This window comes from Gorilla gorilla, chromosome 10 (genome assembly GCF_029281585.2).
Source record: "Gorilla gorilla gorilla isolate KB3781 chromosome 10, NHGRI_mGorGor1-v2.1_pri, whole genome shotgun sequence".
Lineage (NCBI taxonomy): Eukaryota > Metazoa > Chordata > Mammalia > Primates > Hominidae > Gorilla > Gorilla gorilla.
In genome coordinates this window covers 91,667,699-91,686,353 of record NC_073234.2, presented here as the reverse complement: position 1 = coordinate 91,686,353, position 18,655 = coordinate 91,667,699, and the positions used below count along the sequence as shown (strand labels likewise).

The 18,655-nt window shown below is 38.0% G+C and overlaps 2 protein-coding genes across 6 annotated transcripts in view; both read left to right on the top strand.

Moving 5' to 3' along the window:
- Positions 1-10,073, top strand: part of OSBPL8 (oxysterol binding protein like 8) — a 208,715-nt gene extending 198,642 nt beyond the window's left edge. For all 5 annotated transcript variants that reach the window (XM_019039086.4, XM_019039087.4, XM_063694172.1 and 2 more), the window contains 3 exons: positions 3,075-3,180; positions 5,156-5,258; positions 5,862-10,073. In XM_019039086.4, the coding sequence (XP_018894631.2) occupies positions 3,075-3,180; positions 5,156-5,258; positions 5,862-5,994 (342 nt within the window). In that variant the 3' untranslated portion in view covers positions 5,995-10,073. The remainder of the gene's footprint in view (positions 1-3,074; positions 3,181-5,155; positions 5,259-5,861) is intronic.
- Positions 10,074-12,751: 2,678 nt separating this feature from the next.
- BBS10 (Bardet-Biedl syndrome 10) lies at positions 12,752-17,293 on the top strand. The gene is made up of 2 exons (XM_004053599.4): positions 12,752-13,639; positions 14,014-17,293. Exons 1-2 carry the CDS (start codon positions 13,443-13,445, stop codon positions 15,986-15,988), a joined length of 2,172 nt encoding a protein of 723 aa, XP_004053647.2. The 5' UTR covers positions 12,752-13,442; the 3' UTR covers positions 15,989-17,293.
- Positions 17,294-18,655: the final 1,362 nt, after the last annotated feature.

Genomic DNA, 18,655 nt, shown 5'->3' with positions numbered 1-18,655 from the left:
TCTGTTTTTCCAAGCATGAACATTACCTTGTGATAGGGTTTGGCTCTATGTTCCCATCCAAATCTCATCTTGAATTGTACTCCCATAATTTCCACATGCTGTGGGAGGGACCCGGAGGGAGATAATTTGAATCAAGGGGGTGGTTTCCCCCATGCTGTTCTCATGGTAGTGAATAAGTCTCATGAGATCTGCTGGTTTTATCGGGGGTTTCCGCTTTTGCATCTTTCTCATTCTCTTTTGCTGCTGCCATGTAAGAAAGGGGGCCTTTCGCCCTCTGCCATGATTATAGGCCTCCCGAGTCATGTGGAACTGAACGTCAAATTAAGCCTCCTTTTCTTCCCATCTCGGGTATATCTTTATCAGCAGCGTAAATATGGACTAATATAGTAAATTAGAGTGGGATGCTGCTGAAAAGATACCCAGAAATGTGGAAGCGACTTTGGAACTGGGTATCAGGCAGAGGTTGCAACAGTTTGGAGGGCTCAGAAGAAGACAGGAAAATGTGGGAAAGTTTGGAACCTCCTAGAGACTTGTTGACTGGCTTTGACAAAAATGTTGATAGTGATGTGAAAAACAAGGTCCAGGCTGAGGTGGTCTCAGATGGAGATGAGGAACTTGTTGGGAACTGGAGCAAAGGTGACTCTTGTTATGCTTTAGCAAAGAGGCTGGTGGCATTTTGTCCCTGACATAGAGATTTGTGGAACTTTGAACCTGAAGGAGATGATTTAGGGTATCTGGCAGAAGAAATTTCTAAGCAGCAAGACATTGAAGAGGTGATTTGGGTGCTGTTAAAAGCAATCTGTTTTAAAAGGGAAACAGAACATAGAAGTTTGGAAAATTTGCAGCCTGACGATGCAGTAGAAAAGAAAAACCCATTTTTTCAGGAGAAATTCAGCTGGCTGCAGAAATTTGCATTAGTAACAAGGAGCCGAATGTTAATCCCCAAGAAAATGGGGAAAATGTCTCCAGGGCATGTCACAGGTCTTCATGGCAGCCCCACCCTTCACCAACCTGGAAGCCTAGGAGGAAAAAATGGTTTCATGGGCTGGGCCCAGGGTTCCCATGCTGTGTGCAGCCTAGGGACTTGGTGCCCTACGTCCCAGCCGCTTCAGCCATTGCTAAAAAGGGGCCAAGTTACAGCTCTGCCCATGGTTTCAGAGGGTGCAAGCCCCAAACCTTGGCAGCTTCCACATGGTGTTGAGCCTGTGGTGCACAGAAGTCAAGAATTGAGGTTTGGGAACCTCCGCCTCGATTTCAGAAGATGTATGGAAACGCCTGGATGCCCAGGAAAAAGATTGCTGCAGGGGCGCGGCCCTCATGAAGAACCTCTGCTAGCACAGTGCAGAAGGGAAATCTGGGGTCGGAGCCCCCCACAGAGTCCCTACTGGGGCACTGCCTAGTGGAGCTGTGAGAAGCGGGCCACCGTCATCTAGACCCCAGAATGGTAGATCCACCAAGAGCTTGCACTGTGCACCTGGAAAAGCCGCAGACACTCAGCGCCAGCCCATGAAAGCAGCCAGGAGGGGATACCCTGCAGAGCCACAAGAGTGGAGCTGCCCAAGACTATGGGAACCTACCTCTTGCATCAGCATGATCTGGATATGAAACGTGGAGTCAAAGGAGATCATTTTGGAGCTTTAAAATTTTGGAGCTTTAAAATTTGACTGCCCCACTGGATCTCAGACTTGCATGGGCCCTATGACCCCTTTGTTTCCAAATTTCTCCCATTTGGAACAGTTGTATTTACCCAATGCCTGTACCCCCATTGTATCTAGAAAGTAACTAGCTTGCTTTTCATTTTACAGGCTCATAGGCAGAAGGGACTTGCCTTGTCTCAGATGAGACTTTGGACTGTGGACTTTTGGGTTAATGCTGAAATGAATTAAGACTTTGGGGGACTGTTGGGAAGGCATGATTGGTTTTGAGATGTGAGGACATGAGATTTGGAGGGGCCAGGGTAGAATGATACGATTTGGCTCTGTGTCCTCACCCAAATCTCATCTTGAATTGTACTCCCATAATTACCACGTGCTGTGGGAGGGACTTAGTGGGAGATCATTTGAATCATAGGGGCAGTTTCCCCCATATTGTTCTCCTGGTAGTGAATAAGTCTCACGAGATCTGATGGTTTTATCAGAGGTTTCCACTTTTGCATCTTCCTCATTCTCTCTTGCTGCCACGATGTAAGAAGTGCCTTTTGCCATCTGCCATGATTTTGCGACCTCCGCAGACATGTGGAACCATAAGTCAAATTAAACCTCCTTTTCATCCCAGTCTTGGGAATGTCTTTATCAGGAGCATAAAAACGGACTAATACATCTTGTCTTTCTGATTCTAGTTTCTTCTCTTGCATTTAGGTTTTTAAGTTTAATACTGAACACCAAAATTACAAATCTATTAATAGGATAGAGTCCAAAGTTATTATTCTAAGGAAAATTTAGTCATAGTTGATGGTTTCATATACTTTTGAATCTTGTGCATCCACTTCAATGCTTTCAGTAAGTTTAAATAATGCTCTACAAAATAATGGTATCATTTTTATTTATTATAAGATACTTTCTGTACTACCCAGATGTGATTAAAAGTAAATAAACCATTTTACTGGAAACCCAGCATTGTTCAATGGGAATGTTTCTAACATTGGGAACAAAATAAATATGATTTATACACACTATTATTTAACATTCTATTATTTAACATTCTACTAGAGAATAATAATAGCTGGTGCAGTCAGAGGTAGGGGGATCTACATTCATATTTGTTTATGTATACATAATAATATCCCTGGATATAAACTAATAGTGATGAGTACCTATTTAGTGGGAGAGAGACTGGGTATACTCTTCATTGTGTATTTTACTTTTTGACATTTGTGCCAAAGTACTTCCTATTAAAATAAGATCATTTGATTGCATAAGTGCATCACATTTGTTAAATTTGAATTAGACTATTTCATCATTGTCTTTATTTCTGAATATCATGCCTATGGTGCAGATAATTTTGACAGTTGTACACAATTGGTCTTTAGTCCAAAATACAGTGCAAATTCACAAAATAGTTATTTTTTTCTTTAGGTTAGCGTCCCCAAAATGAAACATAAGCCAACCAGGCAACAGAAGAAAGTAGCAAAAGGCTATTCCTCCCCAGAACCTGACATTCAAGACTCCTCTGGAAGTGAAGGTAAAAATATTTATTGCAGACTAATGAGAGTCTAACTTTTTAATTACTACACAATTTGATATGAATATGGTTTTTCACATTAACTCAAGTTATGTGAGTTTTGGTCGGGGCAGGGTTGAGATACAAAAGCAATTCTAGATCATAGATAAGTTGTGAGACCAGGACGCAAGGTAAAGAAACAAAATGAAAAAGGGGAGACATCTAAATAAAAACCACACTCTAGGCAGGGCGTGGTGGCTCACGCCTGTAATCCCAGTACTTTGGGACGCCGAGGTGGGCAGATCACTTGAGGCCAAAAGTTCAAGACCAGCCTGGCCAACATGGGGAAACTTCGTCTCTACTAAAAATATGAAAAAATTAGCCAGGTGCGGTGGTGCACACCTGTAATCCCAGCTACTTGGGAGGCTGAGACACGAGAATTGCTTGAACCCCGGAGGTGGAAGATGCACTGAACCGAGATCACACTACTGCACTCCTGGTGCCTGGGTGACAAAGTGAGACCCTGTCTCAAAAAAAAAAAAGAACCACACTCTAGTAGTAGTTACCTCTTATGCCTTGTTAACCTCTGAAAACTTGCTGATGGTTCCCTAGATTGAATTCAGAAGCATTTTTTGAGCTTTGAACTCAGTTCCATGCTTCAAAAATGTTTTTCATTTCCAGAATAAATTATGTAGTGTTTGGAAGTGACAGACAATAAAAATATAAAACTTACCAACTGCTAGCTTAAATTGTACTCCATTCTTATTCGAGTCAGATAATTCGAGTTCAAGTATCTTGAACTACATTGAGATATAATCATGAAAGGATTAAAGTGATGTTTGTGACATGACAAAAAAAAAAAAAAAACTTTAAGCCATAATCTCTACTGAGTTTACACTGAACTAGGGAGCTCATTTTAACCTATAAAGATAACACTAGAGGTGAATAAATGGTAGATTACTAAGAAATTAGATGACAAGTGATAAAGAGTTTAAAGGAGAGGGAGCTCAATTCAGTTTGAGGGAAAGTTCTTAGAATCCTGATGAATTATTAAGATTTCTAATGGATTATAGCAATCTAGGCTTGGGGAGTGGGGTGTAGGGGTAACATACTAGAGTAGTTAGAGGAATGAACCGAATAAAGGTTTAAAAGCAGGAGTCATGTGGCATACCAGTGTGTTAGAAGAGAGTATTGGTTGTATTGTTGTTATTCCCATTTTACGAGAAAAGAAACTGAGACACAAGTTAACCTGCCTAAGGTCACATTCCCCATAAGTAGGTACATGTATGTTATATATGCAGATTTTTTGGCTCCTTAATTCACCCTGTCATCCACTTTACTATATTACTATAATGTATCAGCAGACATTTATTGAGTAATTAATTTGTGCCAGACTGTATGTTAAATACACCTTACAACAACCCTGTGAAGTCTGGTATTATTATCCCTATTTTTAAAATGAGAAAGCTGAGACTTGTAGAGAGGTTAAGTAGGATCTGAACAAAAATGGAAAGGAAGGAATGCATATGCAGGAAATTTGGAAAAACATGTACAGCTTGCTGATTGGCAGTAAAAATTTGCAGAAGTGGTGTCGAAAGGGATTTAAAGTTTAGGTAACTAAACACTAACAATAAAAAATTGGAAAAAAGGGCTCAAGAAGCTGACTTCAGAGGTAGGCAAATGGGCAAGGAACAGAAGAGAGTAATACCTTCCTCAAGTTAATATGTATTTCTAATGAATTATTTCTGTTTTAATTAGTTAAAAAAACTGGTGCCATCCAAAATTCAACTAATGTGTAGTACTTTAAATATATTTGTAGTGTTCTAGTATTGCATTGATGTGTTTGAAACTTCAAAAGTGCAGAGTATTCATATTACTATGCTAATCTCTAGGCTGCAAAAACAAATGCCCAGGAAAATTTTTATTACATGAGACACATTAAATTGAACTGTAGATTATTTTTATAGTTTCAACTTCATTCTAAATGTCTTTTTAGCTCAATCAGTAAAACCAAGTACAAGAAGAAAGAAAGGAATAGAACTGGGAGACATTCAGAGTTCCATCGAATCTATAAAACAAACACAGGAAGAAATTAAAAGGTAATAATATAATGACACTGACTCTTCATTTGAGACCAAGGAGTAGTTAAGAATCCTGTTATATGGGAAATCGTATGCAGACTTCATATTTTTATAACATTTAGCTAAGCTAAAATACAATGTTTAGCCTCTATCACCTGATGTTTGACACTTACGAAATTCCTCCAGCACTAAAATACTTGGGAAGGAAGGAGAGGTTGTTTTTTCTCTGTGAGGGTAGAATTGGAATCACTTTATTTTACTCCTGTAGCATGCTAGGAATGTAGCTGGGTTGCGTGTGGAGGTGGGATTGTTTCTGAGAAAGTCAGTTAACAAAGGCCTCTATAGTCCCCTCTGTGCATGGCTGTTATTTCATTGGAATGCATCAGTTGAAATATTGAAATACATCCATAACATTGGGTAAATATTTACTCCCTGAGCCCTTAAGTATTCCTCTTTGCAGTCCCAGACCCCGCCCCCCCCACCCCTACATACCACCCCATGACCCAGCAACTAAAAATTATTAACATTAAATGCTCTGTGACTGTTTAATATCAAATTGTGGGCTGTATGCCAACATTTCTGGCAAATCATTACAAAATTTGTTGTTGCTTATTTTTATAGAAATATTATGGCTCTTCGAAATCATTTAGTTTCAAGCACACCTGCCACGGATTATTTTCTGCAACAAAAAGACTACTTCATCATTTTCCTCCTGATTTTGCTTCAAGTCATAATAAACTTCATGTTCAAGTAGAAGTTCTTTACCATTGAATCAGTGAACTAGAAAGATCTGATTTGGCCTGGGACCAGTGTTCAAGTTGGTTTGGTCTTTATTAAAAATCACAATATTCCGAAAACAAAAAAACCTAGGAGATAAATGTAGAGGTATTGACTTTTCGTATCTTTTATCTTCACACTGAAACAAGAGCTATCCTATTTGATTATTAAAGTGAGCTATGTGTTAAGTGCCAGGACATTTCTAGCTTTTGTGAGAATGTGTCTACATGTGAGTATAATAAACCCACATGTATACACAATTGGCTCTTATGTACTCCTACCTGACAGTAGTCTTTGTATTCTATAGTATGTTCTGAGATATAATGTTAACATCGTTCATAACAAAAAATACTATCATCTTATAAATATATGTAATCTATTTTCTTCGTAAAACAGGCACAAAAGTTTTATCAGTAAGGAATTACAGATTGAGAAATGATGGAATAATAGACATAATTAATTCAATACACTACTGTTAAAATCATTTGCAAAGCACTCAGCTCAATTATCTTCTTAGAAAGAAAAAGTATGAATGGTCAAAACGAATACATCGAGAGAGATAAATGGCAAATTGCTTTTTTAAAAGTTTACATACTTTTTTTTAACCCCTAGAATTTAATATTTGTAGATCCAGGTAAATATATATACTTACGTGTATATCAGTATAAAAACACTGGTGTGCAATTAATTGGATTGATTATAATACCACCTTAAGCACTTGCTGAAAAAAATGTGGTCAAAATTGATTGCTGTCCTTTTGTCTTATTTTTGTTTTTCTTAAGTCAGCTGGTTCATAACATAGGCCAAATTCTAGAGATGTTTATAGGGCATTTGAAGTGCTGATAATTCATGTTTTTTCATTATGAAAACTTATTTTAGCTTTAGACTCTAGTGTGTTCAGTGAATAAGTAGAATATAAAAAAATATAACCAGTATTTTACTTCAAAAGCCAAAAAGAGGCAATAAGAAAAGACACTTTGTGGTGGCCTTTATGTGTACATTAAAATTGGTTTCTGTAAAACGTGCAATAAGTTGAGTATCTACGAAGAGTATCAAGTTCTGAAGTTTATTTTTTTTATTATCCTCCTCTCTTCTTAGTAACTTCTTTCTGTGGCAAAACCACAATTCTTTAAGATTCCTATTGTTCAGGCTAAGGCAAATTTTTTTGTTTGTTTCTTCAGTTTAATATTTTGACTTTGTGTTTTTACGTAAATATTTATATTCCTTGAGAGCAATTTTTGCCAAGGTAGTTCAGTTTAGGAATATGTTGTTCTAAAATATGTCTTAGAATCCTGAAAGCATAGATTTTGAAATGTTAAAATGAAGGTCAGAGAGAATAATTGCCCTGACCACATTTGCCTTTCAGTAGGAGGAGGCTGTGAAATAGTAAAATTATAATCGTTTATGCCATGATAAATACAAGATTGGTAAATAAATACATTGATTGGTAAATTATGAGAATCAGAATGATAAAAAGAGCCTGCTTTTTTCCCTAACCAATATAGCTATCTTAAGTATCCTTAGGTTTCTATGAAGAACCATTTCCCATGTTTTGTTGGCAAAATAATGCTGTATTCCATATGTACATGTGAAATGATGTTTTAAATTGATAAAAGCATAAATAAGATCTACCTATACCCAGTATTTTCATGATATTAGAACAAATGGGTTTTTGGTTATATTTTATATTTGTCAATATAATTTTTGTATTCACATTCTGTTACACTCTGCCTATTCATTGATATATGATATTCTGTAAATATTGTACAATTTGATCTTTTTTATGGTTTAAATTAGTTAATTACATACAAATTGATTGGCTTATCACAAAAATCATTTCATCAGTAAACCTTGTTAACATTTTGTATTGGTGACCCACCTCTTAGGACTTTGGTCTTATCCACGTGTATGTTGTTTTCATTTGGTCCAAATAATATTTTATTTGTATGGGTATCTTCTAAGACTAAATAGGTAGTTGTGTTCTTTATTTTTAAAATTTCTTTTTAGAGCAGATGTTATGGGTTCTTACCCAAAGAGTCAAAAACTATTTCTTAAGAAAGAGCAGGGTTATTCATGACTGTTCTTTATACACTAAAAGCATGCATCTAATCTAATAGTCCTCTTATTATGCTTTTAGTTGTATGAGTCTCTTTCTATGAACTGAACACAAAACTCAGGAATTGGTGGCTTAATTTTAGATCAGTGCTTGTACTAGGCTTAGTTATATGAATCTTTATAACACATAATTACTAACTTTGTAGCCATATATGTAATTGACTTTGAATGTTATTTACCTGAAATTAATCTTCCTTCACACATGGATTCATAATGTGATTTACGGTTCCCAGTTGTCTGAGAGCCTCATGAGGGTTTCTAGGATTTATGACCTTATGACCAGTTTTTTTCATTTACCAAGATTTTATTTTCCTACATGAAAATTTAATTGAGTAATAATTATTCACATGTGCATTTTCTTTTTAGCTGTTAAATGTACTATGCCATCATCCACCATTTAGTAAGATGTAGCTGGCCCAGGACATGTAAAAAAACAACAACAACAACAATAAATAGGGCATGTGAAATGTTAAGTTACAGCAATAGATATTTTATTTGTATTTCATGTTAGTACTTTTTTGTTTTATATCACTTATAAAGGTACAGTGTACTCTTTGTCACAGCTCAGTTGGTAACTGCATTCCATTGAAAAGTTGGCCTTGTAAAATACAACTCTCATTTAATATTCATGCTTTTGTGCCTTTAAGAAAATATTTTTTGTCATTTTTTATGTTACAGAACTATAATGTGATTCAAGGTGTTTATAGGCTTGTCATAAAAGGGTCATTTCTATGTGTTACTTTCTTTTTATATAGCTATAGTATATTTAAACAATAATGCTGTCTTTTATAGGGGTTTGTCTATTTACCTGTTCTTTACTCAGACATTGATGTAGACTTGTCAGATTATTCTGAGTATTGTTAACAGTGCCTTTTCGATGGAATCACACTTTTTGGCTGTCACCTTGTGCCATATACACACAAAATTTTGTGGAAGGCAGTTTTAACTTTCTGAAGAATATCTGTCAAAATTTAAGAAAACAAATGTATAAAATTCCATTTTTTCCAGTGTTTAGCATTTCTAGTAAGCAGTGAGGTTGTTTGACATACAGTGATGATGGCATTATTGATAAGCCATCATGAGACTGCAGATTATATTGAATCATATTAAATGTACAGAAATAAAATATTAGATTTATATCAAATTTTCCAATTTGAACCAGTGGGGAAAATCCCACAGAAATCAGTAAGTTTACATTTCAATTTCTATCTTATTTGACTAAGTGGAAAGAGATTCTTTAAAATGTATAACCTGCCATTATGTAATTTGGTTTCATTTTATTCTACCTGTTGTGTGAGTTTAGTATATTTAATTTACTTTTTGTTACTCTTTACATACTGTTTATTTTTGTTAGTTTTTAATTGAAGATGGACTGTTGAAATTGTATAGGACCAGTGTCTTATTAATATGATTAATATATTTAGAAGAGCCACATGAAACCCATGACAAAATGAATGTGAATATTCTTTCTAAAAATTTAGAAAATGTTCTTTTTGCATTTATTATGTAAAATTGTTTTACAGTATCAAAATTTTTCACTTAAAGAAAAAAATGCCATGAAACATTTGAACTGATGAGCCACAGAACTTCAGTTGAAATTTTTTTCACTTTTTAGCATGCTAAATATACATCTGAGTTTAAATGTTCTGTTTAATGGCCATTCATAAATTCAAGCACTACCACTGGTCAGTTTTGTGTGATAGAATAAAAATATGTTACCTGCAGTGTAAGTACAGCACACTGTCAAATTCTTTTCCTTAAGGTGCACAGTAAATGTACAGATAGTTATAGGCCACTGTTTTGTAATGCAGTACATTTCTAATCTATTATTCCTAACCTATTATAACTGTTTGCAGAAAGAAAAGAATTTTTCTAATAATCTGTAAAATTATGCTAACTTCTATAAGTAGGCTTCTAAATAAAATTTTTAAAAAGAGCAAACGGTGATCAAGTGACTTTTAATACAATATGATGACTAAATTATTGCTAATTTGTTTTAATCCCCCCTTTTGTGGGGATAGGGATAGCTGCAAAGGATGGCAAAAGGCTTGAAAGGGATTCAACAGTGAGAATCCCTGAAGTATGCTTTGCTTGGTGCTTTATATTCATTCTTCTCGAATCCTCTATGAGAACCTTAAGTGGACATCAGCCAGATTTTATACGTGAAGATGCTGAGGCTCAGAGAAGTTGAAAGTCTCCAAAAGCTGCAGAGTAAGAGTGGTAGCCGACTCTTACTTTAAGAGTAAAAGCACAAGTTTGAATCTGTATCTCCGTGGTACACTTAAATAGAACTCTAATAGCACTTCACTTCTGAATGTCAGGAATATAATCCACTGCTTGAATCTATATTGAGTAATGTAACCCCTTTGTTATAAGTAGCACCACAAAAAAACCCTACTATTAAACATATACGAAATCCATATGAAAGGGGTTTTTTCCCCCCTCAGATCACCTGAGTCAACATCAGATGAGTTCCGAGACATCATTCCTCTCTGGTTTTCCCCCACCCTCCTTTCTTCCCATTTTTGCTCTCTGCTCAGGGTCCAGTTGCTTCTGGCTGTCATTTGGTTTGGTTTTATTAATTGGGGAGAAAAAGATGGGAGGGCCTGCCGGTTCCTCCTATCTTGTTCATAGCAATAAGGATTAAGGAAAACGGCCCCTCATTGTCCAACCTCGTGAAACATCCACAAGATCATTTTCTTGCTAATATTGGCATGCTTCAACTCTAGATGATGTATGTTGTGCCATTATGCTAGTTGAATCTTCTGCATCTCACAAAATATCACTTGTGGGAATAATAAACCAGGAGAGTGGTGACCTACCACAGTAATTTGGTGGGTGCGTCAGAGGCATCTGAACCAGAGCAACTCCATCTTGAATAGGAGCTGGGTAAAATGAGGCTAAGATCTACTAGGCTGCATTCCCAGATGATTAAGGCATTCTAAGTCACAGGATGAGATAGGAGGTTGGCACAAGATACAGGTCATAAAGACCTTGCTGATAAAACAGGTTGCAGTAAAGAAGCCAGCCAAAACCCACCAAAACCAAGATGGCCACGAGAGTGACCTCTGGTTGTCCTCACTGCTATACTCCCACCAGCACCAAAGACAGTTTACAAATGCCATGGCAATGTCAGGAAGTTACCCTATATGGCCTAAAGAGGGGAGGCATAAATAATCCACTCCTTGTTTAGCATATCATCAAGAAATAACCATAAAAATCAGCAACCAGCAGCCCTTGGGGCTGCTCTGCCTATGGAGTAACCATTCTTTTATTCCTCTTTCTTAATAAACTTGCTTTCACTTTATGGACTCGCCCTGAATTCTTTCTTGCATGAGATCCAAGAACCCTCTCTTGGGGTCTGGATTGGGACCCTTTTCCTCTAACAGGTGTAATATAAATATTTGTTGAGTGCTAACTATGCCAGGCACTATGCAAAGTGTTTAGTGAACATTCTCCACCTACTCAAAACCTCTTGAGATTTTTATTTTATATATGTTATCTCCACTGGTTTTTTTGGCAGGGATTGTTTTGTTTTGAGACAAGGTCTCGCTCTGTCGCCCAGGCTGGAGTGCAGTGGTGTGATCTTGGCTCACTGCAACCTCCCTTCCCGAGTTCAAGTGATTCTCATACCTCAGCCTCTAGAGTAGCTGGGATTACAAGCATGCACCACCATGCCCACCTAATTTTTGTATTTTTAGTAGAGACGGGATTTTGCTATGTTGGCCATGCTGGTCTTGAACTCTCGGCCTCCTGTGATCGCCCACCTCGGCCTCCCAAAGTCCTGGAATTACAGCCATGAGCCACTGCAGCAGGCCCATTGTTTTTAAAGATGAGAAAAGCAGAGATCAAAGAGGTTACTTGGTGAATGCCACAGGTAAGGAAATGACAGAGCAAACCCAGGTCTGAATCCAAAGCCTGTGTTTTAGGCCAGGCAAGGTGGCTCATGCCTGTAATCCTAAAACTTTGGAAGGCCAAGTTGGGAGGATCACTTGAGGCCAGGAATTCAAGATCAGCCTGGGCAACACAGGGAGACCCTGTCTCTACTAAAAGAGAAAATAACCAGGTGTAGTGAGGCACAAAGCGACTTGAAGGCTAAGACAGGAGGATCACGAGCTCAGGAATGCGGAGCTGCAGTAAGCTATGATCTCGCCACTGCACTCCAGCCTGGGTGGCAGAGTGAAACTTCATCTCTTAAAAAAGAAAAAAATGTTATAAGAGACGGTATTTTCTGTCTTTGGATTATATACAGTAATCCTTGGCCATGTGTTTTAAAGCATACTGTTGATCACCAACGTGATTAATGGATTTAAAGCTGCACAGCGGCTCATGCCTGTAATCCCAACACTCTGAAAGGCTGTGGCAGGTGGATCATTCAGGTCAGGAGTTCGAGACCAGCCTGGTCAACATGGTGACATCCCCATCTCTACTAAAAATACAAATATTGGCGGGGCACAGTGGCGTATGCCTGTAATCCCAGCTACTTGGGAGGCTGAGGCACGGGAATCGCTTGAGCCCGGGAGGCGGAGGTTGCAGTCAGCCGAGATTGCGCCACTGCACTCCAGCCTGGGCGACAGAGCGAGAGTCCATCTCAAAAAATAAATAAAGAGAGACTTCGCATCATTTCTGCTTAATATATTTGTGGTGTCTAGAGTTTTATTGTGATACCTGAGTCTAGGAAATGTGGTAAAGCCTCTGCAGCAGACATAAAGCCTGCAATTCATGGCTGTGGCCAGGCTCTCCTCACCTGTCCTGCATCTACAAATTATTTCCGTTATGGTAAGGAGAGCAACTCGTGGAGAATGTGGACAGGAACATGCGTGAATCCAAGGCAGAGGTTTTGCCCCGGAACAAGCAGCTTCTGGCAGGGGATGAAAGCCAGCAGAGTTCCAACCGGGGTGCCCTCTCCTTCACGCAGGCCCCACTACCGTGTTGACTTAGGAAGAAAGTTTCTCGGGAGACTAAGGGATTTGGGGGCAGCGGACGCCACTGGAGGGAGATGAATTCACCTAGGGAGCCGGGGAGGGGCTTAGGGTTGCCGCTCCAGGCACAGCTGCTGGAAATCCTAGTCTGTTTTTTCTGTCTTCGCGTACAACGGGCCAGCTCACCCCACCTGGCAAAGCTGCAGGGCTTTTCCACGAAGCGGACAGAAGGGCAGCCCTCTCGCCCAACCAAGAAGCCGTGCTACCCCGGCTTCGGCTCCTGGCTTCCGGGTTTTCTCCCCGCCTATTCCGTTTCCGGCCGTTCCCACCCCTGTTTTCGGTCGGCCCGGGTGTTCTGCAAGCTGGCCAAAAAGGGGAAGCGGCCCAGATGTTAAGTTCTATGGCCGCCGCAGGGTCTGTGAAGGCGGCGTTGCAGGTGGCCGAGGTGCTGGAAGCCATCGTGAGCTGCTGCGTGGGGCCCGAGGGACGGCAAGTTTTGTGTACGAAGCCCACTGGCGAGGTGCTTCTCAGCCGGAATGGAGGCCGCCTCCTGGAGGCACTACACTTACAGCATCCCATAGCCAGGTACCCGCGTCCCACACGCTAACCCGTAGCCGGGCACCCCAGGCAGCCTCTGTGGAGCTCTTGTCCCATCCTGAGGCGATACGTACTTAGAAAGACTGACCTCGGGTGAAACCGCTGTATGCTCGGAATTAGAGCCCTGCCCAAGGGAACACTCCTGCACCCCAAATCTTACCAACTCCCAAGACCACTTCTCCCCACTCCACCCAACGGTGGAATCTTGGAATAGAGCAGAGTTTTTTCCAAGAAAGGAAAAAACTAAGGATGTATCAAAGGAGCAATATTCTCATTTTATGCTTATGGCTGTGTAAACATGGTTTTAAGATGTGGGAAGCCAGCCTTCTGAAAATGAGTTGCTTTATTTCTTTTTTATACAGGATGATAGTGGACTGTGTTTCCAGTCATCTCAAAAAAACAGGAGATGGTGCAAAAACATTTATTATCTTTCTTTGCCATTTGCTTAGAGGACTTCATGCAATCACAGACAGAGAAAAGGATCCTTTGATGTGTGAAAACATTCAAACCCATGGAAGGCATTGGAAAAATTGTTCTCAGTGGAAATTTATTTCCCAGGCTCTCCTAACGTTTCAGACACAAATATTAGACGGTATTATGGACCAGTACCTAAGTAGACACTTTTTGTCTATCTTTTCGTCTGCTAAAGAGAGAACATTGTGTAGGAACTCTCTAGAGTTGCTCTTAGAAGCATACTTTTGTGGAAGAGTGGGAAGAAATAATCATAAATTTATTTCACAGTTGATGTGTGACTACTTTTTCAAGTGTATGACTTGTAAAAGTGGGATTGGTGTATTTGAGTTAGTGGATGACCATTTTGTAGAGTTGAATGTTGGTGTCACTGGCCTTCCTGTTTCAGATTCCAGGATCATAGCTGGTCTTGTGCTTCAGAAAGATTTTTCTGTATACTGCCCAGCAGATGGTGACATGCGAATGGTGATAGTAACAGAAACCATTCAGCCTCTTTTTTCCACTTCTGGATCAGAGTTTATTCTAAATTCAGAAGCACAGTTTCAGACATCTCAATTTTGGATTATGGAAAAGACAAAAGCAATAATGAAACATCTACACAGTCAGAATGTAAAATTGCTCATATCTAGTGTGAAACAACCAGATTTAGTTATTTATTATGCAGGGGTGAACGGCATATCAGTGGTTGAGTGTTTATCATCAGAAGAAGTTTCTCTTATCCGGAGGATCATTGGTCTTTCTCCATTTGTACCACCACAGGCCTTTTCGCAGTGTGAAATACCTAACACTGCTTTGGTGAAATTTTGTAAACCTCTTATCCTTAGATCCAAAAGATATGTTCATCTAGGCTTGATAAGCACATGTGCATTTATACCACACTCTATAGTTCTTTGTGGACCAGTGCAGGGTCTCATTGAACAACATGAGGATGCTTTACATGGAGCACTTAAAATGCTTCGGCAATTATTTAAAGACCTTGATCTAAATTACGTGACACAAACCAGTAACCAAAATGGCACTTCAAGTCTTTTTATTTATAAGAACAGTGGAGAAAGTTATCAAGCACCAGATACTGGTAATGGCTCAATACAAAGGCCTTATCAGGACACAGTTGTAGAGAACAAAGATGCATTGGAAAAAACTCAAACATATTTAAAAGTACATTCTAATTTGGTAATTCCAGATGTAGAATTAGAAACATATATTCCGTATTCAACCCCCACACTGACACCAACAGATACATTCCAAACAGTTGAAACGCTGACATGTTTGTCTTTGGAAAGAAACAGGCTAACTGATTATTATGAACCATTACTCAAGAACAATTCCACTGCTTACTCAACAAGGGGAAATAGAATAGAAATTTCTTACGAAAATTTACAGGTCACAAATATTACTAGAAAGGGAAGCATGTTACCAGTGAGCTGTAAGTTACCGAATATGGGTACTTCCCAGAGTTACCTTTCCTCATCTATGCCAGCTGGTTGTGTTTTGCCAGTAGGTGGTAATTTTGAGATCTTGTTACATTACTATCTTCTCAATTATGCCAAAAAATGCCATCAATCAGAAGAAACCATGGTTAGTATGATAATAGCTAATGCACTTTTAGGCATTCCCAAAGTCCTTTATAAATCTAAAACAGGAAAGTACAGCTTTCCACATACATATATAAGAGCTGTCCATGCACTGCAAACCAATCAACCCTTAGTAAGCAGTCAGACAGGTTTGGAATCAGTAACGGGTAAATACCAGCTACTAACTTCAGTTCTTCAGTGTTTGACAAAAATATTAACCATTGACGTGGTAATCACTGTTAAGAGACACCCTCAGAAAGTTCACAATCAAGATTCAGAAGATGAACTATAACATCAGAAGTTTTTAATTAACCAAACTTTTCATCTAACTCAAGCCAAGTAAAGCAGTCATGTGACCAGTGGTTCTAAAGTCAGTTCAGTCTACTTAGGAAAATAGCGTAACTTTAAAAGTCTTTAGAAGAAGCACACTAAGGTCACCAGACCAGATACAAATATTAAATTACTTTATGGAACAAATCTAGAGGGGAAGCCAAGATTTGGCTAAGTGTGTCTGTTTTTTCCCTATTTTATGCCTCTGTGTCTCAGCTCTGTGTTAGCCTGTGTGTTTAGGGGAGGGTTTTTCTTTATAGCTCCTTTTTACTCTTCTGTATCTTTTTCACTCCAGCCCTCCTTCATCGTTACATGTTTAGTTCATAGAATCATTTAATCTCTGATTTGGGTGGGCTTATTCTAATTGTTTTTAATATTGAATACATTATTTGCGTTAATTTTCCCTACTCATACTTTGTAAAGCTGAGTAAAAGGCTCAAATTATTTTTTCAAAAAGCATAAAATTAAATTAGCAGTGAGTAAAAGGCTCAAATTTTTTTTCAAAAAGCATAAAATTAATTTTTACTTTTATGTGGTCATTGGTTTACTGCCACTTCATTTGGAAAACTTGGATAGATTTTCACCTTTGATATACTTTTGAATATATGTTACCTGAAATATAACTGTGCATTGTTAACTCTTTCATTTCTGTAGTAAAAGGTTAATACTAGAAAGGATATACAATTAATACTTTCATTTTCTCCTGACCCCAAGAGCTTGTAAGGATATTTCATGTATTTACTGGTTTTTCTTGTATCTGGTGCATAGCCAGAGTTCCACAGTAACAAATAATTTGACAATTTTTATTTCTAATGTTTATTTCTGTTTTATTTTTAATTTTTATTTCTAATTTATTTCATTTACAAATGTTCATATTTTAAAAACTTGTCAATGTAAATAATATGATGCATCTTATCATGGACAAGGACAGTGTTTTCTACCTTTATCAGTTCTCTGTAATACCCAAAACAGTGCTGTGTTTACTCCAAGTATTCAGAAGTGCTTGTTGAATAAAACAGTGTTATCTTTAATTCATTCCTTTAAATACATGTTTCCAATTTACTTATTCAACAGATTCTTACTTGGGATTGACTGAAGAAAAAAAACTTTAATTATAGTTGAATAAGTGTTGACTGATGTATTTTAAAAACTATAATATCAAAATTTTTATATTAAATGTAATTCTGGTTTTTTAAACCTTTATGCTATATGATGCATTATTTTGTTTCTGTGAATATGGAGAGAATAAATTAGCTCTTTTGCTGAATTCATGGATGAATGAACTTTAAAACTGCTGCATAATTTTTTTCATTTTTTTTTTTAATTGCCTTTCAGGTCATTTGGTCACTTTGCTTTTTTTTTGGTTGTTTAAAACACTCCTCCATTACTGTAAGCATTTAATGACTTCCAGACATGCCCAGTGCTTTGCATATGATAAGCATTTAATAGGTATAGTCACTAGTCCAGGAGCCCTGTTGAGGTAGGACTGGGTCTTTGTACGTTTGGCACTTGGTCTAATATCTTACACACAATAGATGCCTATTGAGGGCCTATTTGTTGAATGAATCTGTCATTTGGTCCTCATAGATGAGATTATAATTTCTATAAACTTTCATGGGCAAAGGATCTATTTTGGGGAGGAGCAGAAAGTGTAGAACAGATCTACACAAAGTAATCCTTTTTCTTTTCATTAAAAGAAACCCCTCAAAAATGGTGGTAAAACTTTCATGGATTTATCCTTATTTACAGAATAACACTAGAGAGTTTACAACACTGAGTTAGATAGGAAAGCACTTTTAAAAATGTAATTACATAATACTTATACTCTCTACCACAAAGGATGTGAAGTGACCTGCAATAAGAACAGACCATCCCCACCCAAGAAAAGGAACAGACAAAATTACAGTAAAATCTGAATGAAAATTAAAGAATCAAGACCAAGGAAAATGTAAAGGCCAGTTAAAATCAAAATCAAGATCATGTTTCTATTTTTTACTGCTGCATAATGAATAATCCCAAAACTTAGTTTTTTGAATCATTATGTTATTTACTTGTGGTTCTGGGGGTTGACTGGGCTTAACTGGACAACTTTCACTGCATTCTGTTGTTTGAGCAGTCATAAGCATTACCCGAGGTTCAAAGGAGAAGAATGCAGGCCCCACCACTCAATGGGAACAGTGTCAGTGTCACATCATAAGAGCATGTGGGATGGGATATATTGAGGCAGCTATCTTTGGAAAATACAATCTGCTACACCATGGGAGGGAAAAGACAAATACGCATTAACTTCTCAGCTGCGTTTCTTTTTATTATTAAGTTACATGTCGATCCACCTCCCACAAACACATTTTCTCCAATAACCTTTATAGACCTTCTTATTTTTTCTCATTGGGCCAGCATGAGCCATTTTTATTTTCAAAGCAATAGTTAAACTTGAACATCCTTGAACTGATTCAGCCAGGGATGCTATTTAATCATGTTGTACAGGAATTGCCATGTTATCCACATTTCAGACTAAAAGGGAAGGGGAAGAAGAATGCAGTTTGAGCCTGAACTTTTATCAGAAATTGCCTATCCCCTCCCAAAAGAAGTAGAATATGTCTTTCTCATCTTCACAGCTTAGCAGAGA

Coding starts and splice junctions, on each gene's coding strand:
- BBS10 (XM_004053599.4), top strand. CDS start 13,443: ATGTTAAGTTCTATGGCCGCCGCAGGGTCTGTGAAGGCGGCGTTGCAG. Junction 13,640..14,013: donor TTACAGCATCCCATAGCCAG/GTACCCGCGTCC, acceptor TTTTTTATACAG/GATGATAGTGGACTGTGTTT.